This window comes from Lepisosteus platostomus, chromosome 17, assembly GCF_059453375.1.
Source record: "Lepisosteus platostomus isolate fLepPlt1 chromosome 17, fLepPlt1.hap1, whole genome shotgun sequence".
Taxonomy (NCBI): domain Eukaryota; kingdom Metazoa; phylum Chordata; class Actinopteri; order Semionotiformes; family Lepisosteidae; genus Lepisosteus; species Lepisosteus platostomus.
In genome coordinates, this window is record NC_142627.1 from 7,513,214 (window position 1) to 7,540,314 (window position 27,101).

A 27,101-nucleotide genomic window follows, 5' to 3' on the forward strand; every position below is an offset into this window, starting at 1 on the left:
GCGTGTCTGTGAAATGAATCTTTGTGTCCAGGATTTGACTCGGGTGCTGTCTGTAAATGAGGAACTGCTGGGATCTCCTGCCAAGGGCTGGGAGAGCCCCTGTCCAGCAGGTTTCACAGGTAACAAGTCATGGGTCTCTAAGAAGCAATTTAACCATGGGCAGTTCAACAGGTGAGGTCTTCAATTAAGTCATTTGGAACAAAAAAACAGAAGATCTTTGAGGACCACACTCTGCTGCATTAAACTTGATTATTTGGTTAATAGATCAATAGTTTAAACATCTTCCTAATCATGAACAGGTTGACCTACTGTACTAATTGAGGATCACCAGGGCTTGAGACCCCTGATGTAAATACACAAGGCAGCTGTTGGGGATGTCCTTGATGATGTGCGATATACTGTATCATCGCAGGAGGAGGGATTTTGTGAGGACTGAGCATGAGATGGGTGTCAGACTTTGAAGGTGACAGCCAGCCCAGATGAGATCGATCGAAAGCTGTCCCGATTGTGCTGACTACCCACTGGGGCTGCCCGGTAGTTAAGGTAAAGAGCAGATTGCCTATTTCCCTGTGTATATTTGCTTACATTTCATGAGTTGGATCTGTACTGTGTAAAGTAAGTGGAGACTGACTGGCATTTCTCTACATTATAAATTAGATGCACAAGGAGGCATGCAAAGCCCTTGTCCCCCTTCTACTATTAGTAAGTCTTGCAGTCTGACGGCATACATATATGAATTTTAAGTTAACTCACAATCTGAATAATATCCCAAGGAAAAGACGAATCACGAGTGTATCCACAATGACATCCTGGGGCGTTTCCCTGTTAAGCATGAGTGTGCTTGGGGGTTAACCTGTGACTGGAATTCAGCACCTCGAGTGCTACGGTGTGACTTACTGTGAGGCGGACTGCTTCTCTGCGGTGGGCCTGTGTGCTGTGCTATTCAGGTTAAGGTCATCTGCACTGCTCTTGGTTGTTTTTTCAGGTCGTGTATTGAAGCTGGCACTCTAATGCCGTTAAGCTCCTGAGCATAATGTTTTTATTACTCCTAGAACCTATAGACATTATGGTGTTCTCCCATTTAAATTTTTTTTCCTCCCAGAGCTCAATGATTATAGACCTCAGAATATATATATACAGTATATATTTTCTTTAAATATGAAAAAATACTCAATTCTTTCAGTTGAAGACAGCTGTAGACTTCAGACCTTTCAAGGGATTGAAATGTGGTTTTACAAACAAGCATCTCAGATTTAGCTATTTTAATAAGGCAGAAATAGGATGCAAATAATTTTATTTGGAGACAGATTTAAGTGTTAAGGAGACTGGATTGCTTTATTAAAGACTGGCTGCATATGATGGATTATTTAGGGGATTACTGATACCCTGCTGTCTAGTTTTAATTGACTTCCAAAAAGCTCACCAGGAACCCATCAAGGCTACTAGCAGCTAGGAGCAAGATGGAGAAGGATTTTCATGAATAATACATTAACAATCTGCGCTTTCAGATTGTGACTTCAGCTTTGAGTCTGCCAAGAAAAGAACAAATATTTCTTTTGATGTATAAATACATGCAAAAGGTACGTGCATAGCCGCTCTTTAAAAACCATGTTATTTATAGGTTCATTCATTTGCAACTTCTCTCAAGGACAGGGTTAGTATGGGTCAAAACTAAAAGAAAGGAGAGTTTCTCAGAATGAAATCATCCCCCATGCAAGGAGGGCACAAGGTGCTCTCTGTATTCTAAATGCCAAAGCTTTGCTGAGTTGTGCTGTAGTAAAAGGAAAGGTAATTCACTGATGTGCTGGGCTTTTCACTCGACAGCGATCATTATTGTTAGAAGGTAAATTCAATGCTACTCTGGAGGGCGGAGCGGTGGCACTGTGGCTCAGGATCTGCGCCTGTGGCTGAAAGGTTGCCAGTTCAAATCCCGTGGCTGGCAGAGGAGTCCTACTCCGCTGGGCCCCTGAGCAAGGCCCTTAACCCCAACTGCTCCAGGGGGGCTGTTTAAACAGCCGACCCTGTGCTCTGACCCCCAGCTTCTCTCTCCCTGTCTGTGTGTCTCAAGGAGAGCAAGTTGGGGTCTGTGAAAAGACAAGTTCCTAATGCAGGAAATTGTATAGGGCCAATAAAGTGATCTGATCTTATCTCACTCTTCCACGGTCATCCAGTGGGTACAGAGAGACTGTGAGCGGGTGGCACCACCCGAGGCCTCCCAGTCCATCCTCATGTGTGTCTGTCTCCTCTGGACTGCTTTATCAATGAACATAACTGGGAAGGAAAGAATGCAATCGGGATCGCTAAAATAAAATAACAAGGATATTCTTCCTCTTGCTAACAATAAATAAGAAGAAAAAGGCATATTCAACGAAAATAATGACGGTGACCTTTCATTTCCTCCCTGTCCTTGAATTCAGTTATGGACTTTAGCACTTCTCTCACTACATACAGTATCACTTGATATCCAAACAAAAACAAGGAAAGATGCACACGTTTAAATCTTCAAAATTACTGATGTGATGCTTATTTGTGCTATCTGTTGGAAGTCTGTTATCCTGTACATTGGGAGTGGCTGCATGACTTAATTCTAATGCTCTATCCAAATTCAGGTTTCTCTCAGCATTTGTGTTCTTTTTCTATTGTGGGCAAGACCCTGAGGGATGTTGTACATTTTGTCTTATGGAATTCCCCAGGCCTGTACAGTATCTGTTGCTGGAGTTGTTGCCAAAAGAGGGAGCAAGAGTCTAACTGAACTGAATCTCTTGTTACAGTCTCAAGTAGAAGTTAATAAGTGACCGTAAGGCAAAGCTTAAGGCTAAGGAATCTTAAAACCAGGAAGTGGCACAAAATTACAAAAGATATCAGCAAAACCATCTTTGCAGGTGACTGGGCTACATGTTTTAAAATAAATGAATAAATAACAAGTCAGGGTATCATGAATTTGAAAAAGGTACTGTCTTCAGTGATTATACAGTATATTCTAGAGCAATTGTGTGAATCCTATAGTCAAGTTACCTCCAAACCCGACTGCTCTCTCCTGCTTTTCTTGTAACCTTCCAATGTTTTCATCTTTTCAGTGTTTTTACAAGAAAAAAAAACTTTGATTTGTGACCCCTTCCATGAGTAATGTGTAACCTTAATGAATTACTTTCTAAAATAAATTTTCTCCAGCAGTGCCAATACACTGCTGGTAATAAAGCCTGAAATTTCAGGGGACGTCAGTAACGAAATGGTGTATGGAAATGCAGTGGTAGGACTTCATTAAGTAGAGTAGTGCTTTATTAACTGATCAAAGTCAAATGCAGATCATCTTAAGGCAGACATGACAGCCCTATTAGTGCAAGCTAACAGACACCCAAGACTAGGCTGTGAAAGACAGCCCTACTGAACATGGACTTCATTCACTGTTTAAACCACTCCTTGCCATCATGGCCAAACACATCACAGAATGTAACCTGGTAACCTCCATGATAATGTGACAACAGATTAGTGATCTATAGATCTAACTCAATGAACTGTAATAAATAACTTTGTTTTTTTTATTTTTGTTTTTTTTTTGCTGTGAATGCATAGATAAATGTATCCTTGCTTGCACAAGTCTCCCCTATTGGACCTCAAGGTCCTGTGAGCCAGTGCCAGTGTATGTTGAAAAACATAAGACACTGTAGAGTGTATTGAGACCATGTGACTCAACAATTATCACTGCTGGTGAAATATGAAAAGTGTGTGGACATTCCAACAGCAATGTATTTCAATAGCATTGACCCAAATGCCTATGGATAAATACTTGTGGTCTTGAGAACGTTCATGAATGAGAATGATGAGGATAAGCCTAACCTTCACCCTAGAGTTATTTGCAGAATGTATCTTGGTCAGTCTACAATGTTACCAACAACTGGCTAATAACCCATCATTAATTCTGTGATTTTATGATCTCTTGACTGTAGAGTGACAACGATTAACAACGTGTGCTATAAACAGTTGGAAACATAAAACTGGTTTCAGAAATTACATTTCAAGTATAAAGTTTCTCATTTGTGCCCTATGAATTTGTAGTGTTCTTCATTTTATTTCTAATCATTGTCAAATCAACTCACACATTTTTAATTTCAGTAGCTTGCACTAATATATTGGCCAAATCAATACTAAGAAAACCTTGTAATCTGATATACAACAAAACATAAAGAGTACAGTATTAGACTTAATAACAGTGTTTGTTGTACAGTGCAATAACTATGGATACACACTGAAGACCTTGTCCATTCTTTTGATTTTGAGTTGTTTTCAGGTTATTTAAGGAAATCTTGCCATAAGCAATAACTTAGAATCGTTTTGATCCAACCAAACAGTCTGGGAAGATTGCTCGAATATTACCCCACGACCCCCACACCAGTGTAGGGTCACGCACTACAGTACTCTGTTTTTTTCCAGAAATAAGAGACAGGATAATGTAGGTACACAGGACTGAGGGACTCCTCCATCACTATTCCTTTACAAAAACAGAATCCAGATCATGAAATACTGTATACATGTTTTTAACCATCCTTTTAATTTCTCTACAGTTCTTCAGAAAAAAGTGACAGTGCGAGAAAAATCCCCACATGTTTTGAATTTAAGTAGCCTGCACTGATATATTAGCCATTTTTCAACCTGTTACATGACTTTAGCTTACGGTTAACAGTACAATTGTGTTATAAGTAATGCAAGGTAACTGTAAAAGGTTTATATGCAACCAATGATCATACTACTGAGTGAGAGAGCACACTGGCACGAATCCAGTCTTGCCAGCGAATTTGTCCTAGTTATGAAGTTGGTTGAGTGAGTACGTTCCTTGGCTTACTGTGCAACTACAGGTCCAGAAACATATGAGGTACTTACATGCAGGACTGCAGGGCACTGGCAGGCTAGTGTATCTACCCTTGGACTTGCACTGGGGAACCAGCATTTTCATTCCAGACTGCAGTCTAAAACAAAGACACAACCGGTTGTGCATTCATGCGTGTCCAGCCTCAACTGCCCCAAGCATTTCAGGAAGTGAACAGGTTGATGGGCTTGAAAATAATCGACCGTGTCTGATAAAACATGGTACAACAATGGTTACTGCACCACCTCCTACAACATTGACACAGAACATGAGTAAGGATCCAGGTATGCATTAATTTGTGCTTAATTAGATTACTCTTGCTTTATTTGTCACAGCCTGACAGCCTTTAGTTATCCACATACGATTTGCTATTAACCTGTTTATATTGTTTTGCCACACATGGCAGAAGTCAGAATGATGCAATTACAAATATGTGGCTGGTCAATAAAATTGGTCAAAACTTTTTTTTTACTTGCAATGTAACTTAAAGAACCGAGACCAGAGACCAATGGAGAGCAGTTATGGCTCTAATAAAACTGACAAGACAGAAACAAATGTTAAAAGTCTAATTGCATATACTGCAATAAGCGAAATATGAAAGTAACAGCAAAAACACAACAGCGGCGTGACTGATTTATGGCTTACTAAGTTATAAGACTGCTTTTGCTAAAAATACTTGCTTGCTGTGAGTGTGGAACTATATTGGGACATACAATATACTTGCCTGTGGTCACAGCACAGCAATTCTGTATGTCAAACTATTCGCTAGGAATTCTCTTTGCTCCATTCAGACCCCAGTATAAATATTACAATACCAAGGCATCTATTAGTCTACAGTACTAGGAATAAACCAAAACTACATGTTTATTCATTACATTATTACATTCAACATCTGCCACTAATGACTTCATTTGCAAATCAAGGAGGCTGGGGGGGGAGTACCGTGACATTTGGCAATGTCTCCTCAGTCAGTGAGGTAATTAACTCAGATGACTCAGCCTGCAGATGTGTTGTTGGATACAAAGCAGGGTAACTGGTAAAAGCCAAACAGAGGAATTCAAGATCGGAAGCCCGTTCTGCTCCAGATGACGCAGTCGATACACGGCATGCCTTCGAGGACGACATGGTTAAAGAGTCGCTGGCAAATTGTTTCATTTTTTCCCATGCAAACTCGAGGGCTACCCAGATACAAGTGCTTCTTAAAATAATCTTTTCATAGTTCAAATTCCATTTTGTAACAAAATCCCCAAGTCAAAATGCACTGACATTTGGCTAATTAAGATTTAGCGAGGCCGACTGAAGCCCATTTGTAGTCTGGGCAGTTTACATTAGCATTATTAATCCCATGCATGATTTGCCAAGTCATTATACAGGTCTGGTCGTCTTACGTGCTCTCAGTACATAATCCATTATAATATACCTGACATCCCAGCAAATTGCTTGAACCATGGGCTATTTAGCTTAGGAGAACATCAGACTAATTTAGCTTCAGCCGAGACAAAATTTGGACTACTATTAAACAAAAGAGAAACACCTGCTGGCCCTGCATACAGAAAAGACTCCTCTAGTTGCAGTGGAATGTCAGCTAAAGCAAAATGTTATGTAAATATAATTATATTCCTTCAGGGCTTTTTTTCATCGTTTTTTTTTACTTGGACTGAATAAACAGACAAAAAGAAGCATGCCTTTGCACAGTCTTTTTTATTATTTTTAATGGCTACGCGTGTTCATTTGGGGACCACACTAGCAGTACATTTAACATTTACATTAGTGTCTCTGATCATCTGACTAGTTTCCCATTATGTGACCTTTACGTGAGCAGATATCTGCTGTATTTCATGCGGGAGGCCTGTGCTGTTTGTGAAATAAATGAGCCTTGCTGCATCTCCATGGCAAAGTTCAGGAATGTGGAAAAATAACAAAGAATAAATGTGACGATCTACTATACATTTTGAATGAAAGATGTTCATACCTGAGATAGTATTAACAAACGATGCACATCAATGCCAAGCTGGAATTATAATACTTTTAAGCTTTTTTCTGCTTGGGTTTACCAAGCGCAAACTGATGCCATTACAAACATTAGTAAAACATCATCAGAGAAGTGCAGAGCTTTTAATTATTAGTGTGTTTTCTGGTGCCTTGTGGCTGAACAATTTTGTTAGGTTACTGCAGCAGAAATGATGTTTTCAGGCAAATTCAAATTCAATAGATTTTTTTCTACTGTATGTTATTAAATTATTTCCCATGCATTATTAGGTAGGGTTACTTTATGTACATTCACATTCTTATGAAATGATAATCTTAGCATTTTAAAATTGTGATGGGTAATGTATTCTCGAGAATATTCTCGAGAAAAGACAGAATTTGTACATCACGTAATTTAATCCCCAATGCCCCCTGGAAACTGTTTGGTGCTAAGAACGAAAATGAAAGATTTTATGAACCTGTAACTGGACCGATGCATTTGAAGTAAATCAGAGCGTATAATGATTTAAATAGTATCAATCGTATAGTGCAAAAGTGAAGGCTAGACATGACTTCACAATGACTAACAGTCACTGATAACATACGTGAATAAAACAAAACGTGCGAAAGATTTGTTTGTTAATGTGTTAAAGAAACCATTCGTGTTTCTATTATGAGTTGTTATGAATTCATGTAATAATTTAATATATTAGTTTCAACCATAACCCGGCATTCATTTAGCTAATAAAATAGAGAAGGCAGTGGCAATGCACATTTTACCTACCCTTTACAACGAAGGAAACCTACATACAGTAATACCTTCGCAAGATAATGACTTATGTCTTGCAATTTTCTGATTTTTGTGCACATGAATCACTCTGCTTTCTCTTTGTTTGTCCACGGCGTCGATAGCACTGTTTGTTTTAATTGCAAACGGCTGTCTCAATTCATCTTCGGTTTCCTTGGTTTAAGGACCTTGGACAACACTCTAGCAAAGCATGCTGGGAGCCGTAGTCCCCGGCGTGTCCTATTTACCTGACGGGTAACGAGCAGATAGCTTTTTTAAAACTCCAATACCCATGACCTCTTGCGGCCAGCGGCTCTTACCGACAGCGTCTACCCTCATGGCGTCGTGGTAACCAAGTGCTGCGTTCACCTAGAAACCAGACCACCTATTCTCGAAAACATTACGCAAAGATACCAGCTGGAATTACCCTTGAATGCTATCTCCCCTACGTCAAGTTTTCGTCTCCGATGTGTTTCGCAACATAGGGTTTCCGTGGCGTTATTTGGTGTGTTTGTTGTTGGGTTTTTTTTAATTATTTGTTCTTGTATTGCATTGTTTTTATGTATTTATTTTTTTCTCCAGGACCCCGCTTATAATCATTCGACGCGTAATGTTCCTCTAACCGAGTCCGAAATCCCTCTTCTAAAAAAAAGAAAAGAAAGGAAACCGACAACAACATCCATTTGAGATGCGGATTAAGGAGGGGAGACGCGCCGAGGGAGGCTGTGGTCGGAAGCCGTTTAATTATTTGGCGCTGCCGCGAAGTTAACGAAAAATTTGCATTCCGGGGCGTCCTCGCCGGGAGGAGGCGAGACGGGCTGTTCGCGTAGTAGTTGCCGAGACAGGTTGCTCGCTGCCGGTGAAGACGGTCTCAGCCCGGACCTCCTCCGCTCGTCGCGGCTGGGTCACCGAGGGGACTCTCCTCCGGCAGATTTATGAATGGTGGCAGTCTGACACAGCGCTCGGCCTGTTTTGGTAAATGTTTCTTAGATTTAATTTGTATTTATAGAGAGAGAGCGGGGCACGCAAGCAGCTGCAGCCCGTGTTCGTGAAGTGTGCGGGCACGGTGCAATTATGATGGCTGATGAGAGGATGTGGGGATTAGCGTGCGGATTATGTCCTGCAGTCTTTTTACTAATTTGTGCATCTATGGTTATGTGTGTGTGTCCCCCCAGTGTATTTGCATTTGCATTTAATCGTGCGTCTGTTTGACACAGGGGGGTTCAACGCTCATTAGCATGTTTTTTTTTTTGAAAGAAGGGGATCTCTAAGGGGACGGCTTTTTTTTTTCAATGGTGTGAGCAAACCGCAGATCTTTAGCAAGGGCGGGGGGGGGGGAAAGTTAATTATCAGACGCTTTCTGAAATAATGCACGGCATAAATACGAGAGCAACGAATAAATATCGCGTTAAGTTTCAGGGACACTAGGAATATATTGTATAATATTTTAAAAGGCGCTTTTCACTTTTTGGATCTTAATAGGATTTTATTTTTACCATGAATAGGGAAGAACTGATTACTGGTAAAGAGCAGGGCTAGAGTTTCAGTGGTGTGGGCTAAATGTTTAATGCCTGCGGAAAGACCAGACGTTTACAAACATGCACTGGACTAGCTGTCAGGCCAGGGTGTAAAGCCGGTTGTGTTTGTGCCGCTGAAGAGGAAAGATCTGAAAAGTTGTGCTGCCCAACGTAACTGTGATCATTGCCGATTGTCAGATTGATCATGGCGGACCGGACCGCTCCCCGCTGCCAGCTGCGACTGGAGTGGGTCTACGGCTACAGGGGTCACCAGTGCCGCAATAACCTGTACTACACCGCCGGCAAGGAGGTCGTGTACTTCGTGGCGGGAGTCGGGGTGGTGTACAACACCCGAGAGCACAGCCAGAAGTTTTATCTGGGACACAACGACGACATTATCAGGTAAGCCGTGAGACGCCAAAAACAACCGGTTTCCCGATCCAGCTGTTTGCGAGGTACCGGCAGCCAGACGGGTGTTTCGGCACATTGCCCGCAATAATAGTCCAGACGGACCCGGTAAGTTACTGAAAACAGCGAAGGGTTTTTTTTTTCGCCCTTTAACGATTCGTTTGCAACCTGATGGACCCGAAAGTACTCGAGTGGCACAGGGTGTTCTCAGTTTATAGTGGAGAGGGACTTCATGATTGGGGATGCGGTCCTGCCGAATGCAAGCCGCTCCATCTCTTTGGCTGCAAATCGGTAACCTGACAGTTCGCTGTCATTTCCCCCCCGGTCTTCGTGGTAAACACCTCTGATGGATGGCGCGGTTCTTTTTTTTTTATCGATGCATACAGAAGCCTTTTCGATTATCTGCGTTTCACTCGCGTGTTTCTGTGCCTTTGTGTAAACCAGCGTGTGCGGATGGTGCAGGGGAGGTGATAACAACGTTTCTCGTTGCTGCTTTGCTTCGGGAAGATTTTTTCCGAGTAGTAGGCGATTTTTTAATCGCAGGTAGGTGTAGTTCCACATCGGGGACAAAACTGGAAAGCTTGTGGTTTTTTTTTTAGAGCAATCATGCTGTTACTGTAGTGAAATATGAAATACCAAGTATTACCCTCTGCCTTGCATTCTTCAGCCTGTAAATTTGTTAACGTCATGTACAGTACACTTGGTAAATATATGCTGTATGCAGTTTTAATTCTTCGCTTGAATTCTTGAGCTTCAGAAACGGTTTTCCCCCTCTTTTGGCAGTAGCGTTACCGGCTTGCAATGCAGATGCTGAAGGGATCTGCTAGCAGAATTATTTCGTTAATGAAGCAACCCGGGAAACGGTGGGGGCAGTGTTTATAAATCACTGGGAACGGTGCCTGGAGTGTTTCAAGGAATACCTGCTGCAGATCAAGTGGGTTAGACAGCACTTCATCTGTGCCACAGTAATGTATTATCCGGAGTGGTTTGGGCCCCCACAGGAGAATTAAGTTATTTATTCATGCAGCAGAGAAGGAGTGCTGTTGTTGAGTTCGACAAAGGGAGGAAGTTGTTTGCACCAAGTGTGGTTTAATTAGTTGACCTATTCCAAGGACAGCTGCTGAACCCAAAAAAGCGAAGGGTCTGGGTGTTTTACGTGGTGTCTGGTTTGTGTAATCCTGCACAACTGAGGCCCCCAGGAAGACTACTGTTTCAAAACTCACGACAGTGTCAGCCAGGGTTGTCATAGCGGCGTGTGGCAATGTCCACTTTAAGGTTAAAACTTCTTTGTGGTCCCAGTTTATTTAAACTAGTTCCATTAAAACAGGAAATCTCAAGAGACATTTTAAGCGTTCACAGATTGATCACTATTGATATTTTTTTTTTGTCATTCAGAAAAATGGTGGGTATAAGGTGCTTTAAGAAGGAGCTTCCCTGCACTGTGCCCAAGCACCGTGAGATGTAACTGCTGGCCAACTACTCAAAGGCATGGATGGAAATGGAAGAACTATTTCAAAATAGCTGTAACAATATTTAGGCGTCATGGTGGCATACTGGTTAGTAATTGCTGCCGTGCAGCGTGGAGGCCCTGGTTTCATTTCCTGGGGTGTTACCTCCATGGAGTTTGTGTGTTCCCCCATTGTTAATGTGGGTTTCCTCTGGGTGCTCTGGTCTCCTCCCACAGTCCATAGACATACTGGTAGGTGAATTGGCTTCTGGGAAAATTGGACCTGGTGTGAGTGTGTGCATGTCCGTGTTTGTCCGTCTGGTGTCCCATCCAGGGTATACCTGCTGCTGTGATCCTGTTGACAGCCGGGACAGGCTTCGCCCCCAGCTTCCCCGTGACCCTGAATCGGTTGAGGCAGTTAGAAGATGGATGGATGGATGAACAGATGCAACAATATTTATTTTCCTCAAGGCTAGCAGATTATAGCGGCTCTCCAGGGATATGAATTATTCCCCAGAGGTGATATCAAAAAGGGAGAGCGATAAGATTGTTTTGTGTGTGACGCGCGTTCATGAAAAACAAACAGAATCGGACGTGATCAGACCCTTCTGGTCTCTGTGGCCATTTGGCACTGCGGTGTTGTGAAGGGTTTGTGCCACACTGGTAACTGTTAAGTGCAGCAACGGAAAGGCAAGCTGTAACCATCAGCCATAGCAACGCCATAAACACAGGCAGCATCCTCTGGGCTGCTGCGGGAGACAAGGCATCCTGCCTCTCACAGACTCAAACGCTCTGAGTTCTCTTGTGCTTGAATCAGATTGTATTGCCCTGTTTAGTGTACTGCAAAGCTGAAACTCTTTATCTGTATTTAACGTCCAGTGATTTTCTGAAAACAAAATATCCGTTTAAATATTAATGTCTTTGTATAGTATATTTGCAGAGTACATGCACGTCCCCTTATACATCTGTTTAGTTAATTATTTTGGCTACAGTATTTAGTGAATTTGTTTTTCAACGAAAGGAATCTACCCTCCCATACCGTATTGTGCACAAGACGGATGATTTGCAATGCTGTTGAACGTGACAGGGCACAGCAAGGGCTCCTGCATTCTAGAAATAAGCTTTGTTTTGTATATTAATGAACACACATTGTTCCTAAGAATAAATGTAAATCCTTGGGCCAGATTGTCATACCCTTATTCTTCAGACAGAAGCAGCAATAGTAGTAACAAAATCTACTGAAGACCAGCGTGTTTGTGGCTTTTTGTATTTTGCAATGATGTCATGTGAAGGAAGATGCAGTTAAGGATGTGCATCCCTCTGGATAAAGCAGTGTTTGCATTGTTTCATTCAGCAGCCATAGCAGGTTTAGAAAATTGTTCATTATAAGTCTGCATTTTGCACCTATTTGGTATGCCGTTTACATGGTAACTTCCAAAACTGTGTCAAAAAGAGAATTAGAGGCGAGAGGGCAAACCGTAACATGTAGTAATGCAGCACGTGCTTATAGACCAGTTTCCCCACAATGATTGTGCTTGTAGTAATCAGACGGTGGCAGTATCTCTGTGTGAGAGAGCCTAACGTGTTTAAATAACTGGGGTGTGGTGGTGCCTAATGGAAACTGACAGTTCCGTAGGATAAGCATCTTTACGTTTGATATGTTTGTTTATTCCAGGCTGCAAGAACAGTCCTTGCCTCCATATAGCCCACCGGAAAGCCCTTTATTTTTGTCTGGTTATTTCCTCAGGTTTCTGGGAATCACTCTCATTTTTACATCGTTATTGCAGCTGTCAAATTTCCAGATTATTTCCATTTATTATCTGTGGAGGGACGGGGCCGTGGTGCAGGAACTTAGCAAAGATGAATAGGCTGCCCTTGTCTCTGTTGTTCCTGCAACAGTAATAAAATTTAGGAGCAATTACAGCAGCAGATTAACAGGGAACAGAAGCACAGAACTGTTGTTATGGAAGACAACAGTAACATAAAACACTCCTCCTTGAAAAGACTGCTTTTTATCAGCTTGACTCGTGCTGTTAAATAGTACAGTTTACTAATAAATGCTTATAAGTTTATTATCATTACCAAATTATGTTTTAGGATATTTCTTTAAAAATAATACGTGACTTGTTCTATGTGTTCTCATGGTCGGTCTTTATACTTGAGATTTGTATCTTTTGTATTGATGCATTGTTTCTTTTGTAACATACACCGATCTGCAATCTTTACTCGTTGCTATGCAATTATGTTGTTTGCCCTAACAGTATAGCATTCATATTTTTATTGGCTACTCTGTGCTTTTATACCAGGGGCCTGTTGAAGCTTGTTGCTGAGCTTGTTGAGCTGGAGTACTGAGTTTACAATGGACTCTTCCTGAAGAGAATGGCTCCAATCATAATGACTCTTGAAAGACATCTGGCAGACTGTTACAACACTGAATTGTTTCTTTTAACGAGGGCAGGTAAATATCGGTCTCCCTGTAAAAGACTCCACCTTTAGTATTAGTGGAATGACGTACCCCAGAGGTCACAAAGTCCAGCGCGGTCTATACCAGTCAGTGACACTGGGTGATGGATCCCAGTGGTGGCCCCAGAGAACTGCCACAGTGGACATGGGCGTATCAGGGGTACATTGGCATATTGTGCTACAGTGACCCCATTGCTGGCTGGAGGCTCCTGGGGCTTTGCTCAGAATCACTAGGAGGCTGGGTGTGTTCTCCAGGAGCCAGTACATTCATCAAGCGTTTTCAAGCGTGCAAGGTTTAACCCACATTACGGTCTAAAAATAAAAGCCCTGTTTAAAACAAAAAACAAAACATTAAGCTTAGAAAAGCATTGACTCACTTCCAGAGATTCCTGCATTACCTTTCTGAAATACTTCTGTGATGCCTTACAGTTTTAACAGTGTTTCCTTTCTTATTAGAAAACAAAAGGTTTGGGCTTCGATTAAGGTGGTGATAAATGTCTTCTTGCCCTTAACTCCCTGTGTTTTAAAGCATGATCGCGGAATGAAAAGACAGTGCTCAGCTTGACAGTGTGTCATGGAGGATGTGCATTCTTTGTGGTTCTCTTAATCCAGTAGGGGATGGACGTGTTGGATGTAATATTGAGTTACATTTCAGACAGCAGTTCTAGTGACACACCGCAATGTTATTTATACCTCTGCAGACATATCAGAGCTGTAATGAAACTAACAGGATGAATCTTGAAGACGGACACTGTATTCAGACATCGATTTCTGGCTAAGATTTGGTAATCATGTAAATCATTAGGCCACCTTTGTGCTCTGTCAACGGAGCTGATCGGTCAGTGAGCTTCAGTGATCAGCGAGAGAAGCCCTTCGTAAGCTTCTTTGGACTAGAAATGCAAGGCACCTCCTCTCTTTGAAAAAAAGAAAACCATGCGTGAGACTGAGACAGATCACTTTTCATTGATATTCATCACAAGCCTGAGGTTGCAATGCTGGACAGCAGAAGCATTTTTATCAAAGCTGGACACCTTTTCGGAATTGTTCGGGGAAAATGACGCAACAGAAGAAGAAATCCCTCTACCGGCAGAAGGAATCCCAGAGTGCCGGAGCTCGTAGATGTGTCGAGGGGATTGTCTGGCTGGAGAGGGCAGAACTAGAGCAGTGTGTTTGGAGGAACGCTGCATTGTGTACATTCTGATCACGGAAGACGTTCTGTGTGGCTGTCAAGCACAGTGGAATGCCTTCTTGACATCACAGCTGTGGGGCCTTGTTTTGTAATTGACAGAATGTGCATCACAGACCTGGAGATGGGCACTGAATCAAGAGAACAGAGAGAAGGCAGTCACAGCTTGTACCTCGTGGGGGGAAGTCTGAAGGGGTGGTATTTTGTATTCAGATGCAGTTGTCTGTGGTGTGTAATGTCCTCTCTTCCTTTCAAGGTGCTCAGTGATTCTTGATGTTTTGGTTATAATTGTGCAGTATCGTGTTCTGATTGTCTGCACACAAACAAATGGATTACGTTTGTCATGTTTATCTCTCTGATATGCAATGCAGAAAAGCCCTGCAAACGATCAGTTGGCATTAATAAAGACAAAGGGCTTGCATTATAGTTTTTGCTTTTTGGTGGCAGCGCATACAATGTAAATTTGATCAGATCTGTCATAATTTCGTGTGGGATATTTTGGTATTCAGCAGATCATGCTTAGGGTACTAAGTAGATTATAACAATTCATTCCCTTCATTCTTTGAGATAAATTAATTTTCCTACAGTGCTGAGTTAATATGATACACCCAAGCGCAGGGAATCACACATGCATAATAATAGGCTCAACTAGTCAGGGATGAAATAATAAATGTGTACGCTTCTTTTCCTTAGTATTTGAATGATGATGTTTTTTTTCTGAGATGTATACCCTTAAAGGTTTAGTGACTAACCCATTTCTGAAGAAGAAAGGAGTGCATTGAAATGCCCCAGTCACACTTGCATATCCTGTTTTTCCCAAGCCTAGTAATGCTTGACTGGACAATAAATATTCCATGAAGCAATGAAACTGGTCAACCCTGAAATTATGAGAGGCTGTTAACATGCCTGGTAATGGATCTGTTTACATGGAAGTCTGTTTCCATCTTTAAATCCAGGAGCTCTTTCCTGTCATCTTCTGGTGATAATTAGATCACAGATGAATCCCTACGCAATGCATACTTTCTGAATACCTGTACTTTCCTGCCTTGAAAACACACAAAAAAGGAAAGGAAATGGCTGAGAAGTATTTGACTAGATTTGATGAATATATACAGTAGGCTAAAGAGATTTAAGGCTCCACAGCCAAAACGTTGTTTCCTCTCTTCTCTTTTCCGCAGGGAATAAATCTATTACTTGTTCCTTTGCAGACTACGCTTGCTGACGCAACTACCCACTTAAAGAGATTTATGTATTCTTATATTACAATAAAAAGTAAAAGAAGAAGAAATAGGTTTCTGTTTTCAAAGCACTATTTTTCTCTAATTTTTTAAAAATCTAGGAAAGTTGTTGGAAAGGGACCAATTGGTTGTTCGGCCATTACACACCAGTAGCCCAAAAGCTGTATATACTGAATCTAGTTCAGGTGGGGAGCTGCGTCAGCATGCTTAGGCTGCAAAGGAACAAGTAATAGGTTCATTCCCTGCTGAAAAGAGAAAAGAAAACAATGTTTCGCCTGTGGAGCCTTCTTTGGATGGAAGAAAGCCGCCACATCCTCAGCCGAAAGCCTCAGCCGAAACGTTGTGTTTTCTTATCTTTTCAGCAGGGAATAAACCTGTTATTTGTTCCTATACTAAATCTATGTAAGCACAGAACAGAACTTAATAAACTAACAGAGAACAGAACTTAACATAATGGAGAACATCAGGAAGGCCAGATTCAACAAGCTCAGAGTGGAATTTAGCCAGAACACCAGCAATAACACCCCTAGTCTCTGGAGCACTACTTTTGGATCTTTAATAGTCAAGTGGTTAAGTAGTCAAGACTAGGTTGAACAGCTCTTCCCAGAGGGAAGAGCGCCACCTACTGGTCCACTAGCACCACCTGTAGGCCTCGTTCACAAAGATAATGTCAAATGTCTGTGGAGTATGGGTGTAAGCAGTTTGTTGAGAGGATGACTATCTACAACATTGCTTTCCAATATAGCAATGGAATCTCTTCTCAAAGGTAGCGTCTGTTAGCAAAGGTGTTGACACTACATGAAAACTGTGGACACAGAGAAAGAGCTTCAGTGACAGGAATGACAGGTCCTATCCTGGCTAACACTGGGTTATCTCAGATATGATTGGGAGCCTTTTCTTTTATTAAGTGCCTTAAGGCCTGCCTGTTTGAAAAATATATGTTTAAAACTTCACATACAGTACAGCACGGAAAAATATAGACAATGGACAGCGATTGGCACCTGACTTCCAGGCCCAGAAGGAAGTGTAACTTCAGACATTTGCGTGTTGCCACCTGCCTTGCTGGAAGGAAGCCTTACCGAAGAATGTCGTATTTGGACGTGGCCTTGCCTTTTCATATCTCTTGTACTAGATTCCTTGATGTGAGCGTCTGCAGTCGGTGAGAACAGCTGAGGTAAGGCCTGCCTGTGCAGAGTTTGTGTGTTAGCCAGTTGTTATGACTGCGAGAGGCATGTCTTGCCCCGGTGGTTATGGACGGAGGTGCTGCCTCCAACCCCCGTCTCCCTGCTGTCCTCGGTTATTCCGGGTGACTGGTGATGCCGGCATCTAGGCTGCTTGGCCCTGCAGATGGTGACGGCCTGCAGGCCGAGGATACCTCGCGTGAAGGTGGAAAGCAGGGCAAACGGCCAGACTCGGCGGGAAATCACCGAAGCTCAGACGCCCTCCCAGTCACCCTGAGCAGCTCGGAATCCGAAAACAAGTCGAAGAGCTTTTTTAACGGGCTTTGCTCGGTTTGGGTTTAGCCCACCTTACAGTAATTCCATTGTCGGTGGATTCTGGTTCTGTCCAGGCAGAAGAGGAGGGGGGCAGTGGTGCTGTTGAATCAATAAATATGAAGCAGAAGCAGAAGGAACCTGTGCTGCACTGAAGTGCGAAACAGGTTAAAGAGTCATAGAATTTAAAATGCATTATTTCCTTCATCAGAAAAATGTTTTCCCTTGAATGCTGCGAAGTTTATCTACACGTCCAGTTGTGTTTTTTGATATAGTATGTCCTGTTCTGGAATACAAGTCATATGCTCCTAGATTAACATTGGTTCTTGTTTTTTCTGTGTATATACTGCTGCTATACTGTAAATACAGTCATCTATGTATATAGAGAAGAAGAGAATGTATTTTTTAGCTTACTTATTTTCTATATTTTTGTTCCCAGCGTAACTTAAATAGATGTGTCCTGGTGTGCATTATGGTTTTGAATTAATGGAATATGCTACTTACATTTTCATTCTGTAGTGAAAAACTGCAGTCATCGGGATTGTAGTTATTGACTTGACTTGCATTGATTCGCTTATGCTAAATTGCCATTTGAGAATGGTCTGAAATCTGATTCAGCGTGGCGTATTGGAAATTACTGTACCAAAACTTATTGTTGTTGGAAAGCATCCTGTGCTGTTTTTTGTTATATTCTCCTAACCTTGCTTGTCCTTGCTGCAAGAGAGCTTCAGGCACAACCTGATAGTGACATTGTACATTTGTCATTGCCAGAATGCGGTTAGTGGGACCCACTTTATCTCTAACAGGTGGGAGAAGATGGAAACCATTTCAGTTTCAATAGCAGTGCTCCTCCAGATCACTGAAAAAGGCACTAAAGCTTAATAATTCAGGGGTCTGTTTTGTTGAGAACTCCAAGACAGGGTTTGTTTAGTAGGATTCTGTATTTATGTCGTGGTATGTTGTAACAAAGATTTACATTCTCAAAACTGGCCTCAAACATTTGTAAACAAGCTTTTGCATTGGGGTGGCATGATGGTGTGGCCAGTACAGCTGCTGCCAGGCAGTCGAGTCACCAGCTGATTTCAGTTTCCTGTTTGCAGCATATTTGTAAATATGCTTTCAGCTCTTAAAAAAGGTTAATTGGGATTTTTTTAATATGTTATGAACCCTGTTTCAATGTCTGTGTTTCAGAACTGCCCTCATACAGGTGTGCTACCTGAAATGTGACCAATTGGGCATCTGCAGAAGGAACAAGGAGTCATAATGGGCGAGCCTGATACACTGACTGCTGATCAGTGTGTGGTCGTTCCAGTTGGTCAGTTGAGCTATTTAGGTAGAAATACTGGCCAGTACGTTGAGGAGAGGTTGTGTAAAGTTCTGTAGCTTTTGGAAACAGAACCATGGAAGATGGGTGTTTTGACACTCAAGATTGACTAGAGAAACAGGTTAAATAAAAGTCTTAACATGCAAACAGATCAACAGATCAACAAAGTCCTCGATTAGTCCCGAAGAATTTGAACTCCGCTGTAATCAAGAGAAGCTAGTACACTGTTCCTACAGGACCAAGATTGGGATCCACTGCGCTAGGCGGAGAGCAGTTGCTAAAGTGAATAAATAGATAGGAAGTCTTTGCTTTTAACTTTGTTACAAAATGAAGTTCCTGTTTATAAGTCCTCGGCATATTTATTCACTGCCTCATGGGAACAGAACAGAAACTCTGTATCAAGGCTGTGGTAGAGATCGAACAAGGCTTAGTGCCACAGTTTTGTGCAAGAATAAAGCAAAACTCATTTGATTTTAATCTGTACATGATTTGTGATTGCTAATGAATAGGCCTGAAAGCTAAGTTAAATCCTGAAAGTGCTGTAAAGTCATAATTAGAGATTAGCATACAAATCAATCACACAAATCAATTGCAACTTTAATTGAAAAAGTTACATAATAATATATCAACCTACTTTTAGGTAATGGCTCCTCAGGGTTACTCAGAATGACACAAAAGCAGGTAGTAAAACACAATAATGTCAATAATATTAACTTACTTTAAATGCACCTGCTGTAACACACGTCCTGTTTTCCTGACCTGAGAAACACTGAGGTTAATTATATTTTAATGAAAATGTCATCGCTACAGATATAATTGATCTTCTGTATTTATTTTTCATAAACACTTTTAACCTTTGTGAGAGTCCTCCCTCATAGCAGTTTTTCCATCAAGCGTATTTTGTCTTAGAGAAAGTGTGCTCCGTTCGGATTCTTGTTGTTACAAAAGACTGGTGCGGTAGGCAGTAGGTTTCATCGTTGATTGGTACGCGCTCTTAACAATAGCATCGACTGACTCCAGGCAGGTCATGCTGGAAGAGCAGCTCGTTGTGGAAATGACTAAATAACCCCTTCCAGGTTGTTCATTCAGTATTCATTGCTGTTTGTGCCCTTTCACTGTGTTAGAAGCTTAAACCCATTTCTGTGTAACTCCTTGGTCTTTATAATCTTTTAAGGACCCTGTAAATGCAAAGTCACAGTCCACTGGCGATCGCCTGAGTACTTTATAAATAGCAGCCCAAGTACAGACACAAAAGAAAGGGGGCCCATGTACCCCATTTGGTTGTAAGTACAGTAGCTCATTTCTCCAATACTAGGACAGAATATGAAATTGTTAGTTGATTAGAGCAGCAACTCTTTTTTCTTAGGAATGCAGGGGCCTTGGTGAGTTCATTTAACATGTTTTATCTCTTCAGCTTCATTTGCTAGACATGGAATACAAGTTTTTACCAACACAGTCACAAAGTCAAAGCCCTTTAATGGAAATGTGTAAAATAACGTTTTGCTGAATGAAGTGAGAGCTCAGCATCAAAACACATGAACTGTGATTTGACTGATTTTGCCCTTTTCTATTAATCATCCTTAACACTGGAATCTGAGCCTGACATTAATTGCTCTCTGGTGGGTTTATTAGCACCAGGCTGTGAAGCAAGTATCCATGGTTTCATGGACCAGAAGTCCTTAAATGAGGCTGTGACCTTTTGAAAATGAGACAAGTAACTCTGCAGAAAGTCTAATTATCTAAAGAGGAAATATTGTAAGTGGAAAAGGTAAATCTTGCTGTGCATTTAATTGCTTTGATTAGCAAGATTTGTTAACCTTTCGGAAAAGCAGCTAATGAACAAATAGCACTGAAGATCTATTTTAATGCATCATTTGCTACCTTTGAGGAAATTCTGTTGAACCATTTGTTATCACCGGAGCTGCTAATTCTAGTCATGCTGCCGTAGATCCTAAGAAAGAGCTTAAAAGGTTATGAAATTATGTATTCATAGTAAAGAGTTACATCTGTTATGCAGAAAAACACAGGCTTTGCCATTTTAGTAAATGACAATAAAGTGGCATATTGTAAGCGCTGCTTAATTACAGCACAAACATGGTCAGGCAGATTTCTGAGTTTTGTTTGTTTTTTCTCACGTTGGGTTGGTGCTGAGTGTCTACATTATTTCAGACCATCATTCTCAGAGTCATGGTACACGTTAATCTCAGGAGGGTCTGTGGAAGAAAATGAGAGACATTTTCAGTCACTTCCTGAGTGTCTGGAGGGAATTGTAAGCTGTCCCGAAACATTTACAGTAAAGGAGTTTCAAACCACTATCAGCTACATTCTCTGTTTATTCACAGGTCGTTTTAAAAAAGCCATTACTCAGTTTTCCATCACTGTGCCATGACAGTATCTTTTCATCTCTTTATAAAATGCTTCCGTTAAAAAGCTTGAGCAGTTTCATTGCCACGAAATGTTTCATCATGCTCATCCAGATGTAGTAAACGTGTCTCAATATTGCCACTTTCCTGAATTTCCTCTCCTAGCTCTTGTGAAATATTATTGTGAAGGTCCTCCAGTGATGCTATGGTCTCCTCAGCCTCAGTCCAGTCGGTGGCCTTTGCTGTCAGGCGAGAGTCTTCTGATTAAGCTGGCAGGCTTCCCATCAGCCAGGTTTATTTAGTGCGTTTTTCAGTCTGGTGCAAATGATTCTTGATACATACAAATCTACAGCATCCTCTTCTGTTGTCACTGCTGTGGATTAGTCATACAAATAAAAGGTCAACATGATGCTAAGAATGTCTGTGCAGTCACTTGGCTTACTGTAAATAGAAAAAATGTACTATATTAAATTAATTTATAATTTTTACTCTGTAGTTCTTTACACAGTATCCCAGTAGAAATTTGGCAGTAGATGAGTTAAAATATTCAGGGGACTCTGCCATCACTTTTGGGAAGATCTTTTTATCCCAGATCTCCCCACACCCATTTTTGCCCATTTTGTTGAAAAAGCTGTTAGGAGATGTACAGATACAGATACAGATTTGTTGCGTAGCTGTGACCAAATGTACTTTTGTCATTAAGCCTGTGGTGATATTGTGGATACATTTTCAACAAGTGTAATCGTGCTGCAATAGAACTTTATATTGAAAGAGCACGTTTTTGATTCAGTACAGTACAGTATGCACAGCGAATGTGCATGGAAAAGGCTACCTACTGTAGACCCAGTTTGTGATCTTTCTTTTAGTTTGCAGGATAATCAAATACTGCCATACTCAACCAGCCAAACTCCACCCAAAAGAACGAGAGAACACTTTAACTGTGGCATAAAAAAGCACCTGTGAAGGTCTGTGGGGATTTTTCTGAAGTGCACACTAGCAAAATAAATATTGTCCAGCCACCCAGTGTCTCCAGTGTTACGGTAATTAACAGGCTACATTCATTAAGATGTGAAGATAATGAAATTTGTTTCTGATTATAAAAAAAAATCCACTGGCATGCCTTTGTTCATGTACTCCTACCTTAAAATTATTTTGAAAGAATTCCAAATATTCTGAATTTTTAGGTAATGATAGGTGGCTTTGAAGGGGTGTCTCAGGGTGTGTGAAGAGGGAGAAATAGAGGCTGTTGTAAAAGATCTTTCCTCCTTCAGCGTAGTTTTAAGAGTAAGAGAGTGTTTAGGAAAATACTGATTAGGGATGAGTTAGACACTGCTTCCAGGAGATTTTCTGAGACAAGGCGACAGGTGCACAGTAGGGGTTTTCCTGGCAAAGAATGTGACAATGCATACAAATGATCTGGCCTTCAACCAGCTTCTAGCACCATTGAATCATTCGGAAACTGGAAATAATCAGTGTTCTTTATATTCTCCGTACTTCTAATATAATCTAATAATAATTTGTTAACTGCAAGATGTTGTGCAGTCAAAGCATTCTAAAATTGTGCTGTTACACTTTAGAATTAAAACAAATATATTGTACCATCTGTACTCTGATTTCTAAAATCAAACAAGTCTCCATATTCCTGATGTCATATCAATTTTTTGACTGCAAAAATCAGTATGTATACATATATATAGAGAAAAGATAAATAGTTTGGAGAGGTCTCAAGCTCTATATACTGTAACATCAAATACTGTATAGATGGGCTTAAAACTGCATGGCAATGGTCAACCAAGACATAAGCATTGCATTTGATTGGTGACCTCTGCTATACTACGTGGTTCCTCTTTACTATGTGAAAGGAGACAGCACAGTGTGGAACCTATGAGCACTCCTGCTCTGCTCTGCTCCTGTGGCACACGATCTGTGAAGGGCTTCTGGAAAGTGACTTTGTTACTGAACCCTTCCGCAGAGCTTGCTTAGACTTTGTCTGCACTTGCCTTGGCCACCCACGTGATGCCCCGAATCTTTTGACCCCTGCTGTGTATGGGGGAGTGAGCTGGGTCGCTGCTCCCCTCTTTGGGCAGGTGACCATAGGTTTTAACAGGCAGAAGTGTTTCCATGGAGAGTGTGGGACAAACCTACGTTTCCTAGGCAGGCTACCAGCTGGGACAGTTCCAGTGGGCCAAATTGTCACCTGCTTGGAAGTCAAGCCATTCCATCCTCACTGTGTGATGAGTCTTGGAAACTAGGAGGGCTTTTTAAGCTCTTCTGGCATGACCAATTTTTAGGACATTTACATAAGCAATTGTAACATTTGGTTGTATCATTGCCGAAGGTCAAGGTTCATTGCTATGTGCCACCTGGGTGACAGATAAAGACAACAGAATTGCACAGACTAATTTCATCTTATATCACAATATCAAAATCCAATTGTAACCAAAAGAGTTGGCTGAAGCAGAAGCTGACACTTGGCCTGACATCGTCTTTCGTTTCAGTTCAAAGACAATACCCGATTTTGACTCGAGCTGAAAGAAAATTAAAAAAACAAAACAAAAACGAGGCAACTGTTTGTTTTTCAGATATAGCATGTGCTTGGTTGAGTTTTCCGTTTTGTTTGACTAGCTACATGATCTCTGCTCATCAGAGTATCTCCACCCATGTGCTGACTTGTGTTTTAAAAAAACAATGATGAAGGATAGAATCAGAAAATGGTGTGTTGACTAAAATGTCATCTAGGAAAGGTTTTCTTTCTAAGTCATCAGTATTGAAATGCAGACATTTTTTAAAACATAAAAAAGTCCAAGCTGTTGTTTTACTGTATACATACAGTACGTTACTACATTTAAGTGTGTACAGTAGAAGTCAGTATTTTCTGCCTTGCTTAACTTAGTTCTGGAAAAGGTTGCCATTAAATTATATAGTTGTCTGGCTCTGACCATACTGTTGTAATAAATACAAGTATGATTTTTTAATTATACTTTGATGCCTTATTTAGTGACCATGTGCGCATCTGCTAGGCACACCTAACTGCACGCTGGATCAATCAGATCAAAGCCTGAACTTAACGAGATTGTTTATTCCTGTGAAGTCAACCATAGTTTCTTCTCACGGGAAGGGTTCTGTTTCGAACGTTCTTCCAGACATCTACAGTACCATTTACATCCCTCTTTCATTCTTATTCGTATAATAGTAATTAATAGTCCACACTTATTGCTTCACTTAATGTAGTCTAATGCTAGAGTGCCTTTCCAGCCGAGCACTGTGGTCTCATTACAGTGCTTCAGCTTCATGTCTATAACCCCCCGTGCTGGTTCCCAGTGTGTGTTCTATTATTCATACAGTCATATAAAACTTTTAGGTCGATAATTGCAGTCATTTGTTAGGCTGTCTGTGGGAATTAAAAGACTTCACTCAACTTAACGACACACTTCAGACAAATATAAAGAATACTTAGTCCACTATCAATTACACATTTTTCTTCTCCTTTCATCAGTATGAAAGAGTGTATTTAAATTGGCAGTGTCTAGTATAAATAATGTATCAATTTTGGCCTTCAGGTCCCTGCTAAAATGTTTTGTACCCGAGGAGAAAAGTCACCTGGACTGTTTAAAACGCAGGAAGGTTTGCCCCATTGTTGATTGCTTAAGTTCTTCCCTCTTTTGTCCAGCATAATTGAGAGCATCCATGTTATTGCCCACTTAAGCATCTACCTGTAAACCTGCACAGCTTGGTTTTTCATTTCTCAAGAATTATTATTTTTTTTTTTACATCCCACATACCCACCCAGGTTGCAATTCCCCGTTGTTTAAGACCTGGGCTTTCAGGTGACAGTCCCTGCACCGGCCTGGCTGACTGGGGAGCTCCTCTGACACAGAAGAGTCACTGCTGACTGGGGGAGAGCTGCGTGTCTCACGGCAAACCTGCAGGCCTCGGTCCGCAGGTCACACAGCAGCCCAGACCAGCCTATCCCAGCCGTTGTCCGGGAGGCTCAGCCAATGGCGCGCCGCCACTGTGACTCCGCATCACAGCCGCCGAATAATCCAGACTGGAACCCATGACAGCCTGGCCAAAGAACACAGCCGGAGCAGCTGTACTGTTCGAGCAGCTCAGAAGCCCATGCAGCATTGATGACATGCTGTATACAGAGCCAGTGCAGGCTGTCTATATATAGTATATAGAGCTAGTGCAGGCATTTTCTCGAAGATTTGTAAGTTTACAGAAGGAAGGTGAATTGGTCAGTATCAGAGAATAAGATGGATAATGGTGCAACAATAGAATACATTGTTATCAGGGGTTTCCGTCTTCCATGTCCTTCCTTGAAAGGGAACATGGAATTACATTTTTAGGATATATGTAAAGATGGGTGAGGAGTTCAAAAAGAAATAAAAAAAAAACATTTGTTCATCATGAATGCTGCTTAGTTTGTCCTGTACAGCTGTTATTTCAGTTTTTATGTGTGAGTAATCAGGTAGTGTATATGTGCATTCTGCAGCAAGTTCAGCTGAATTCTCATTTGTACCACAGCTGAGTACTCAGTGGAAACAAATCTCACTCCTGTGTGGAGCTGGGCCCACCCTCAGAACATCTTTTGTTCCTGTGCTAAAGGAGAAAGAAATGAGAGGTTCCACAGTAACCTTTAAGGTCTCACTAAAGTAAAGAGAACGGTCTGAAAGAGGAACTGTACTGTGTCGGAATCAAGCACTTAGAAAAGAGAAAGAGAGAATCATGAAAGGCAGAGGCTCTCACTGATTATTCTGTGAAGAGCTGCTGGCAAAGATACCCCATCAAATAAGGAAAAAATGCTTGAGGCCAAGGAGCACATGGAGAAACCACATGACTTTGGCACGCGCCAGGAGAGTTGATCATTCAAGCATTTTCCTGGAAGATGGAGCACCACAATGCACAGCCAGATAAGCTGATGCACAGAACGAAGATAAAGTAATTCAGTCATTGCTGTGGATATGCAAAATCTGTTATGCAGATGTCAAAACCAATCCTGACTGAGGTCTAGGCCTCAGTGCAATTCTGCTCACGCTTTTGTCTATTCTCAGAAATTCGAATCTGAGATTCCTCAAAAAAGAGAGTAAATTATCACATCTGGAAGAGCAAAACCTGGGATGTTTTTTTTTCTTCAATGCAATATTTGAGTCTGTTTTTGCTATTCTTTTTATTAGTAGGACAGACGCATGCATGCAGTCTCATCCCTAGCACTACAACCAAGAAGAATCTCTGAATTGACTCTTTTGGCTTGAAGATGTCTGGTGTGTGTGTTATCCTTTAATTCTTTACTGTTTTAATCTAGAATACTGGTGAGATTGTCTCATTTTGTTAAATGGCATTTAATAAAAGACAATATCTATAACAAGACAATATCTCTCAATTAACTGTGATAAAAAGTCCTGCTTATTTTTTTATTTTCCAGTCAATGATTGATTTATAGTAACAGCATTGAACCCCATTAAGAGAGTCATTACTGACTGTTCAGAATAGAATGGCATTTATACTGTAAGGAAGTATTATCCTTAAATTATATGTATATAATTTAAATACAGTGTTTATGAAGCAAATGATAAATGATGAAAAAATGCTTTTTCCCAGGCTCATTGATACAGATCATACTGTCATTAGCGAACAGATTCATACTGTCCCTGACACAGAAAGACATTGAAGTTCTGTTCCATTTCAACTGCCACAATTTTGTTCTGTTCCTGACAAATTTTGGAAAATAAACCCCTGAGCTGACGCGTGCAGGTCCTGTTGTACAGTTGAAATCTCCTCAGTGGGTTTTTAGAAAATCCTCTGTCTCAAAAACACGAGCATTGTCATATACTGTTATACCACTACAGGGACTCTCTCTTGAATTAAAGAGAGGTTGTCGATGAATCATCACATTTAAATCTGGACTGTTCAGTACTAAAAAGAGGACTCTTATTGTTTAAAAGGCACTAAGGTGTGGGTACATGGCATGGTTATTTTGTTGTTTCTTGATTTCGTGTTTTTTTTTGTCTCTCTTCACAAAGCTTTAATAAATTTGTGATTT

General features: G+C 41.1%; 1 protein-coding gene across 3 annotated transcripts in view; it reads left to right on the top strand.

Annotated features, from left to right (window-relative positions):
• Positions 1-7,969: 7,969 nt before the first annotated feature.
• eml6 (EMAP like 6) overlaps positions 7,970-27,101 on the top strand; it is a 113,468-nt gene continuing 94,336 nt past the window's right edge. The window contains exons 1-3 of one of the 3 annotated variants that reach the window (XM_088609996.1): positions 7,970-8,124; positions 8,202-8,594; positions 9,335-9,538. In XM_088609996.1, coding sequence (XP_088466122.1) covers positions 9,342-9,538 — 197 coding nt within the window. In that variant the 5' untranslated portion in view covers positions 7,970-8,124; positions 8,202-8,594; positions 9,335-9,341. Of the gene's footprint in view, positions 8,595-8,646; positions 9,539-27,101 lie in introns of those variants that run through there. The other 2 variants (XM_088609999.1, XM_088609998.1) reach the window with 2 other exon arrangements.